General features: G+C 65.2%; 1 protein-coding gene across 1 annotated transcript; it reads right to left on the bottom strand.

Moving 5' to 3' along the window:
* Window positions 1-1306: 1306 nt before the first annotated feature.
* Window positions 1307-8536, bottom strand: LOC135566392 (proline-rich protein 36-like; the record flags this gene model as incomplete). The annotated part of the gene is made up of 10 exons (XM_065014121.1): window positions 1307-4022; window positions 4110-4299; window positions 4435-4727; window positions 4770-5104; window positions 5203-6304; window positions 6398-7028; window positions 7117-7289; window positions 7478-7714; window positions 7807-8175; window positions 8265-8536. Coding segments are annotated over 10 exons (6318 nt in total), but the record flags the coding sequence as incomplete, so codon positions are not given.
* Window positions 8537-8856: the final 320 nt, after the last annotated feature.

Below are 8856 nucleotides of genomic sequence, written 5' to 3'. Positions count from 1 at the left end.
TTCATTATGAGGTCGAAAAAAAAGACTGAATGCGTCCCAAAACATTGATTTAGATTATAGTGAAATCGTGAAAATATATGTTTATCTTGGCTACTTGTACTCTTGAGTAGATTCTTCAATGGGGTAGCAGTCGTGTTTTTGGTGGTCTGTCAAACAACACCTACAGTGCATTCGGAAAGTATTCAGACCACTGGACCTTTTCCAAATGCTGTTATGTTACAGCAGTATTCTAAAATGGATTAAATAAAACCTTTTCCTCATCAATCTACACACAATACCTCATAACGACAGCGAAAACATGTTTTTACAAATTTTAGCAAATTTATTAAGAATGTAAAAAACAGAAATACCTTATTTACATAAGTATTCAGACCCTTTGCTATGAGACTCGATATTCAGCTCAGGAGCATCCTGTTTTCATTGATCATCCTAGAGATGTTTCTACAACTTCATTGGAGTCCACCTGTGGTACATTAAAATGAATGGACATGATTTGGAAAGGCACACACCTGTCTATAAAAGGTCCCACAGTTGACAGTGTATGTCAGAGCAAGAACTAAGCCATGAGGTAGAAGGAATTGTCCGTAGAACTCTGAGACATGATTGTGTCGAGACACAGATCTGGAGAAGGGAACCATGTCTGCAGCTTTGAAGATCCCCCAAGAACACAGTGACCTCCATCATTCTTAAATGGAAGAAATTTGGAACCACCAAGACTCATCCTAGAGCTGGCCGACCTGCCAAACTGAGCTATCGGGGGAGAAGGGCCTTGGTCAGGGGAGGTGACCTATGACCCCATGATCAAACCCTAGAGCAGGAGCTGGGATGAGTTGACATCTCATTCCTTCAACTCAAGACTGCTCTCTCCAAGTACACATGATCTGTGGGTTTGATTGATTGACTGGTAGGTATTGATTGATTTTGATTCTCTCATTTGACCTGCAGAAATGTAAAGCCACAGCAAATACAAGGTAAGTCAACCATCTCTGTCTCTATCTCTCTCCCCCCTTATTTCCCTCTCTCCTCTGTTGTTCTGAACCCAGCCCCAAAGCAGCCCTGACTCCTGAATGTTCCTCCAGAGACTGACGCGTTGCTGTACCTGAACAAGACCGGGTCTCGGGATGGCTGGTCGACGTGGCCAAAACACCTGGGCAACCTGCGCTTCAGAGTGTCGGAGAAGATGAAGGACATTCTGACCTGTAGTGAGTATCAATGTGTGATTATACTGTGCAATATGTAGGTTTACAATTTCAATGAAATAAGGGAACTACTGTATCAGAATCAAAGGTTCTACTTCAGAATGTCTCTATTTCTCCTCCACTCCTGTGGTTCTGGACCTCAACACTGCCCACTCAGATGACTTGACAAGTATGTAAAGTTCCTGAAAACATTGTGGCACCTCAGAGTCCTGACAACAGAAATAGGTTTCTTCCCGTCCTGGGCTCAGAGGCATATCACTCAGTGGAACACTGTTGGGACGTGGACGGACACTGGAGGCTGGGTGTGGGCCGAAGGAGCCGGGGGGGGGCAACGGACACTGGAGGCTGGGTGGGCCGTGAGGAGCCAGGAGGGGGGCAACGACACTGGAGGCTGGGTGTAGGCCGTAGGAGCCGAGAGAGGGGGGCAACGGACACTGGAGGCTGGGCGTAAGCCGAGGAGCCGAGAGGAGGGGCAACGGACACTGGAGGCTGGGTGTGGGCCAAGGAGCCGAGGAGGGGGGCAACGGACACTGGAGGCTGGGTGTAGGCCGAGAGCCGAGAGGGGGGGCAACGGACACTGGAGGCTGGGTGTGGCCAAGGAGCCGAGAGAGGGGGGCAACGGACACTGGAGGCTGGGTGTGGGCCGAGGAGCCGAGAGGGGGCAACAGACACTGGAGGCTGGGTGAGAGCCGAGGAGCCGAGAGGGGGGCCAACGGACACTGGAGGCTGGTTGTGGGTCGTAGGAGCCGAGAGGGGGGCAACGGACACTGGAGGCTGGGGTGGGCCGTAGGAGCCGAGAGGGGGAGGCAACGGACACTGGAGGCTGGGGTGGGCCGTAGGAGCCTGAGAGGGGGGCAACAGACACTGGAGGCTGGGTGGCCGTAGGAGCCGAGAGAGGGGGCAACGGACACTTGAGGCTGGGTGGGGCCGTATGAGCCGAGAGGGGGGCAACAGACACTGGAGGCTGGGATGAATGCATGAGCCGAGAGGGGGCAACGGACACTGGAGGCTGGGTGGGCGAAGGAGCCGGGGGCAACGGACACTGGAGGCTGGGTGATGGGCCGAGGAGCCGAGAGGGGGCAACGAGGACACTGGAGGCTGGGTGGGCCGAGGAGCCGAGGGGAGGGGCAACGGACACTGGAGGCTGGGTGTGGGCCGTAGGAGCCGAGAGGGGGGCAACGGACACTGGAGGCTGGGTAAATGGCGAAGGAGCCACGAGAGGGGGGCAACGGACACTGGAGGCTGGGTGGGGCCGAGGAGAGGAGCCGAGAGGGGGCAACAGACACTGGAGGCTGGGTGGGCCGTAGGAGCCGAGAGGGGGCAACAGACACTGGAGGCTGGGATGTGCCGAGGAGCCGAGAGGGGGGAGGGGCAACAGACACTGGAGGCTGGGTGGCCGTGAGGAGCGAGAGAGGGGGGCAACGGACACTGGAGGCTGGGTTGTGGGCCGTGAGAGCCGAGAGGGGGGCAAACGGACACTGGAGGCTGGGTAGGCCGTAGGAGCCGAAGGGGGGTGAGGCAACGGACACTGGAGGCTGGGTGGACCGAGGAGCCGAGAGGGGGGCAACAGACACTGGAGGCTGGGTATGGGCTGAGGAGCCGAGAGGGGGCAACCGGACACTGGAGGCTGGGTGTGGGCCGAAGGAGCGAGAGAGGGGGCAACGGACACCGGAGGCTGGGTGTGGGCCGTAGGAGAGGAGCCGAGAGGGGGGCAACAGACACTGGAGGCTGGGTGAGGCCGAGGAGCCGAGAGTGGGGGCAACAGACACTGGGAGGCTGGGCAATGTGAGGAGCCGAGAGGGGGGAGGGGCAACAGACACTGGAGGCTGGGTGTGGGCCGAGAGCCGAGAGGGGGGCAACGACACTGGAGGCTGGTTGTGGGCCGAGGAGCCAGAGAGGGGGGGCAAACGGACACTGGAGGCTGGGTGTGGGCCGAGGAGCCGAAGGGGGAGGCAACGGACACTGGAGGCTGGGTGGGGCCGAGAGCCGAGGAGGGGGCAACAGACACTGGAGGCTGGGGTGGGCCTAGGAGCCGAGAGGGGGGGCAAACGGACACTGAGGCTGGGTAGAGCTGAGAGAGCCGAGAGGGGGCAACGGACACTGGAGGCTGGGTGTGGCCGAGGAGCCGAGAGGGGGGCAACAGACACTGGAGGCTGGGTGATGGCCGTAGCAAGCCGCAGGAGGGGGGCAACGGACACTGGAGGCTGGTTGTGGGTCCGAGGGAGCCGAGAGGGGGGGCAACGGACACCTGGAGGCTGAGGTGGGTCGAGGGAGCCAGAGGGGGCAACGGACACTGGAGGCTGGGTGGGGCCGTAGGAGCCGAGAGGGGGGCAACAGACACTGGAGGCTGGGTGTGGGCCGTAGGAGCCGAGAGGGGGCAACGGACACTGAGGCTGGGTAATGCGATGAGCCGAGAGGGGGAGGGGGCAACAGACACTGGAGGCTGGGCAGTGGGCCGATGAGCGAGAGGGGGGCAACGGACACTGGAGGCTGGGTGTGGGCCGAAGGAGCTGGGAGGGCAACGGACACTGGAGGCTGGGTGTGGGCCGTAGAGCCGAGAGGGGAGCAACGGACACTGGAGGCTGGGTGTGGCCGTAGGAGCCGAGAGGGGGGGCAACGGACACTGGAGGCTGGGTGTGGGCCGAGGGAGCCGAGAGGGGGCAACGGACACTGGAGGCTGGGTGTGGGCCGAGGAGCCGAGAGGGGGGAGGCAACGGACACTGGAGGCTGGGTGTGGGCCGTAGAGCCCAGAGAGGGGGCAACAGACACTGGAGGCTGGGTGTGGGCCGTAGGAGCCGAGAGGGGGACAACGGACACTGGAGGCTGGGTGTGGGCCGTAGGAGCCAGAGAGGGGGCAACGGACACTGGAGGCTGGGTGGGCCGTAGGAGCCGAGAGAGGGGGCAACGGACACTGGAGGCTGGGGTGGGCCGATGAGCGAGAGGGGGGCAACGGACACTGGAGGCTGGGTGTGGGCCGTATGAGCCGAGAGGGGGCAACGGACACTGGAGGCTGGGTGTGGGCTGAAGGAGCCGGGGGCAACGGACACTGGAGGCTGGGTGGGGCCGTAGGAGCCGAGAGAGGGGCAACGGACACTGGAGGCTGGGTGTGGGCCGTAGGAGCCGAGAGGGGGGCAACGGACACTGGAGGCTGGGTGTGGGCCGTAGGAGCCGAGAGGGGGGCAACGGACACTGGAGGCTGGGTGTGGGCCGTAGAGCCGAGAGGGGGGCAACGGACACTGGAGGCTGGGTGTGGGCCGAAGGAGCCGAGAGGGGGGCAACGACGCTGGAGGCTGGCGTGTGGGCCGTAGGAGCCGAGAGGGGGCAACGGACACTGGAGGCTGGGTGTGGGCCGAATGAGCCGAGAGGGGGAGGGGGCAACAGACACTGGAGGCTGGGTAGAGGCCGTAGGAGCCGAGAGGGGGCAACGGACACTGGAGGCTGGTGGGGCCGTAGGAGCCGGTGGGCAACGGACACTGGAGGCTGGGTGTGGGCCGTAGGAGCCGAGAGGGGGGCAACGGACACTGGAGGCTGGGTGTGGGCCGTAGGAGCCGAGAGGGGGAGGCAACGGACACTGGAGGCTGGGTGTGGGCCGTAGGAGCCGAGAGGGGGGCACAACGGACACTGGAGGCTGGGTGAGGCCGTATGAGCCGAGAGGGGGAGGCAACGGACACTGGAGGCTGGGTGTGGGCCGTAGGAGCCGAGAGGGGGGGCAACGGACACTGGAGGCTGGGTGTGACGTAGGAGCCGAGAGGGGGGCAACGGACACTGGAGGCTGGGTGGGCTGAGAGCCGAGAGGGGGCAACGGACACTGGAGGCTGGGTGTGGGCCGTGGGAGCCGAGAGAGGGGGCAACGGACACTGGAGGCTGGGTGTGGGCCGTAGGAGCCGAGAGGGGGGCAACGGACACTGGAGGCTGGGTGTGGGCCGTAGGAGCCGAGGAGAGGGGCAACGGACACTGGAGGCTGGGTGTGGGCCGTAGGAGCCGAGAGGGGGGGGCAACGGACACTGGAGGCTGGGTGTGGGCCGTAGGAGCCGAGAGGGGGGGCAACGGACACTGGAGGCTGGGTGTGGGCCGTAGGAGTCGAGAGGGGGGGCAACGGACACTGGAGGCTGGGTGTGGGCAGAGCCGAAGAGGGGGGCAACGGACGCTGGAGGCTGGGTGAACCGAGGAGCCGAGAGGGGGGCAAACGGACACTGAGAGCAGGTAGAGATGTGAGAGTGGGGGGCAACGGACACTGAGGCTGGGTGGCCGAGGAGCCGAGAGGGGGCAACGGACACTGGAGGCTGGGTGTGGGCCGTAGGAGCCGAGAGGGGGCAAACGGACACTGGAGGCTGGGTGAAGCCGTAGGAGCCGAGAGGGGGGCAACGGACACTGGAGGCTGGGTGTGGGCCGAAGGAGCCGAGGAGGGGGGCAACGGACACTGGAGGCCGGGTGTGGGCCGAGGAGCCGGAGAGGGGGCAACGGACACTGGAGGCTGGGTGTGGGCCGATAGGAGCCGAGAGGGGGGCAACGGACGCTGGAGGCTGGGTGTGGGCCGAGGAGCCGAGAGGGGGGGCAACGGACACTGGAGGCTGGGTGTGGCCAGGAGCCGAGAGAGGGGGGCAACGGACACTGGAGGCTGGGTGTGGGCCGTAGGGAGCCGAGAGGGGGGCAACGGACACCTGGAGGCTGGGGTGATGGGCCGTAGGAGCCGAGAGGGGGGCAACGGACACTGGAGGCTAGGTGTGAACGAGGAGCCGAGAGTGGGGCAACGGACACTGGAGGCTGGGTCAGGGCCGTAGGAGCCGAGAGGGGGGGCAACGGACACTGGAGGCTGGGCGTGGCCGTAGGAGCCGAGAGGGGGGGCAACGGACACTCGGGAGGCTGGGTATGGGCCGAGGAGCCGAGAGGGGGGCAACGGACACTGGAGGCTGGGTGTGGGCCGTAGGAGCCGAGAGGGGGGGCAACGGACACTGGAGGCTGGTGTGGGCCGTAGGAGCCGAGAGGGGGGGCAACGGACACTGGAGGCTGGGTGAGAGCCGTGGGAGCCGAGAGGGGGCAACGGACACTGGAGGCTGGGTGTGGGCCGTAGGAGCCGAGAGGGGGGAGGCAACGGACACTGGAGGCTGGGTGTGGGCCGTAGGAGCCGAGGAGAGGGGGCAACGGACACTGGAGGCTGGGTGTGGGCCGTAGGAGCCGAGAGGGGGGGCAACGGACACTGGAGGCTGGGTGTGGGCCGTGAGGAGCCGAGAGGGGGGGGCAACGGACACTGGAGGCTGGGTGTGGGCCGTAGGGAGCCGAGAGGTGGGAGCAACGGACACTGGAGGCTGGGTGTGGGCCGTAGGAGCCGAGAGAGGGGGGCAACGGACACTGGAGGCTGGGTGTGGGCCGAGGAGCCAGAGGGGGCAACGGACACTGGAGGCTGGGTGGGCCGAGGAGCCGAGAGGGGGGCAACGGACACTGGAGGCTGGGGTGGGTAGGAGCCGAGAGGGGGCAACGGACACTGGAGGCTGAATGAGGAGCCGGAGGGGCAACGGACACTGGAGGCTGGGTGGGCCGTAGGAGCCGAGAGGGGGCAACGGACACTGGAGGCTGGGTGTGCCGAGGACCGAGGGGGGCAACGGACACTGAGGCTGGGTGTAGGCCGAGCCGGGGGAACGGACACTGGAGGCTGGGTGGCCGTAGGAGCCGAGAGGGGGGCAACGGACACTGGAGGCTGGGCAGCGTAGGAGCCGAGAGTGGGGGCAACGGACACTGGAGTGCTGGGCCGAGGAGCCGAGAGGGGGCAACGGACACTGGAGGCTGGGTGTGGGCCGTAGGAGCCGAGAGGGGGGCAACGGACACTGGAGGCTGGGTGTGGGCCGTAGGAGCCGAGAGGGGGGCAACGGACACTGGAGGCTGGGTGTGGGCCGTAGGAGCCGAGAGGGGGGCAACGGACACTGGAGGCTGGGTGTGCCGTAGGAGCCGAGAGGGGGGCAACGGACACTGGAGGCTGAGAGTCGAGAGGCAACGGACACTGAGGCTGGGTTGAGGAGCCGAGAGGGGGCAACGGACACTGGAGGCTGGGTGTGGCCAGTAGGAGCCGAGAGGGGGGGCAACGGACACTGGAGGCTGGGTGTGGGCGTAGGAGCCGAGAGGGGGGGCAACGGACACTGGAGGCTGGGTGTGGGCCGTAGGAGCCGAGAGGGGGGGCAACGGACACTGGAGGCTGGGTGTGGGCCGTAGGAGCCGAGAGGGGGGGGCAACGGACACTGGAGGCTGGGTGTGGGCCGTAGGAGCCGAGAGGGGGCAACGGACACTGGAGGCTGGGTGTGGGCCGTAGGAGCCGAGAGGGGGAGCAACGGACACTGGAGGCTGGGTGTGGGCCGATGAGCCGAGAAGGGGGGCAACGGACACTGGAGGCTGGGTGTGGGCCGATGAGCGAGAGGGGGCAACGGACACTGGAGGCTGGGTGCGGGCCGAAGGAGCCGGGCAACGGACACTGGAGGCTGGGTGTGGGCCGTAGGAGCCGAGAGGGGGGCAACGGACACTGGAGGCTGGGTGTGGGCCGTAGGAGCCGAGAGGGGGGAGCAACGGACACTGGAGGCTGGGTGTGGGCCGTAGGAGCCGAGAGGGGGGCAACGGACACTGGAGGCTGGGTGTGGGCCGTAGGAGCCGAGAGGGGGGCAACGGACACTGGAGGCTGGTGTGGGCCGAAGGAGCCGAGAGGGGGGCAACGGACGCTGGAGGCTGGTTGTGAGCCGTAGGAGCCGAGAGGGGGGCAACAGACACTCGAGGCTGGGTGCCGAGGAGCCGAGAGGGGGGGCGAGACACTGGAGGCTGGGGCGGGCCGTAGGAGCCGAGAGGGGGCCAACGGACACTGGAGGCTGCAGTGTGATGAGCCAGAGGAGGGGGCAACGGACACTGGAGGCTGGGTGCCGAGGAGCTCGAGAGGGGGGCAACAGACACTGAGACGTGTGGGCCGTAGGAGTCGAGAGGGGGCAACGGACACTGGAGGCTGGGTGTGGGCCGTAGGAGCCGAGAGGGGGGAGGCAACGGACACTGGAGGCTGGGTGTGGGCCGTAGGAGCCGAGGGGGGCAACAGACACTGGAGGCTGGGTGTGGGCCGTAGGAGCCGAGGAGGGGGGCAACGGACACTGGAGGCTGGGTGTGGGCCGAGGGAGCCGAGAGGGGGAGGCAAACGGACACTGGAGGCTGGTGTAAGGCCGAGAGCGAGAGGGGGGGCAACGGACACTAGAGGCTGGGTGTGGGCCGTAGGAGCCGAGAGGGGGGGCAACGGACACTGGAGGCTGGGTGTGGGCCGTATGAGCCGAGAGGGGGGCAACGGACACTGGAGGCTGGGTGTGAGCCGTATGAGCCTAGAGGGGGCAACAGACACTGGAGGCTAGGTGTGGGCCGTAGGAGCCGAGAGGGGGGGGCAACAGACACTGGAGGCTGGGTGTGGGCCGAGGAGCTCGAGAGGGGGGGCAACGGACACTGAGGCTGGGTGTGGATCGAGGAGCCGATAGGGGGGAGGCAACGGACACTGAGGCCAAAATGAGGAGCCGAGGGGGAACAGACACCGGAGGTGGGAAGAGAGCCGAGAGCAGACGACCTGGAGGCTGGGTGTGGGCCGAGGAGGCCGAGAGGGGGGAGGCAACGGACACTGGAGGCTGGGTGGGCCAGGAGCCGAGGGGGT

This window comes from Oncorhynchus nerka, unplaced genomic scaffold, assembly GCF_034236695.1.
Source record: "Oncorhynchus nerka isolate Pitt River unplaced genomic scaffold, Oner_Uvic_2.0 unplaced_scaffold_5216, whole genome shotgun sequence".
In the NCBI taxonomy this organism is placed as follows: domain Eukaryota; kingdom Metazoa; phylum Chordata; class Actinopteri; order Salmoniformes; family Salmonidae; genus Oncorhynchus; species Oncorhynchus nerka.
The sequence above is the reverse complement of the archived record's forward strand: the minus strand, read 5'-3'. Positions and strand labels throughout refer to the sequence as shown.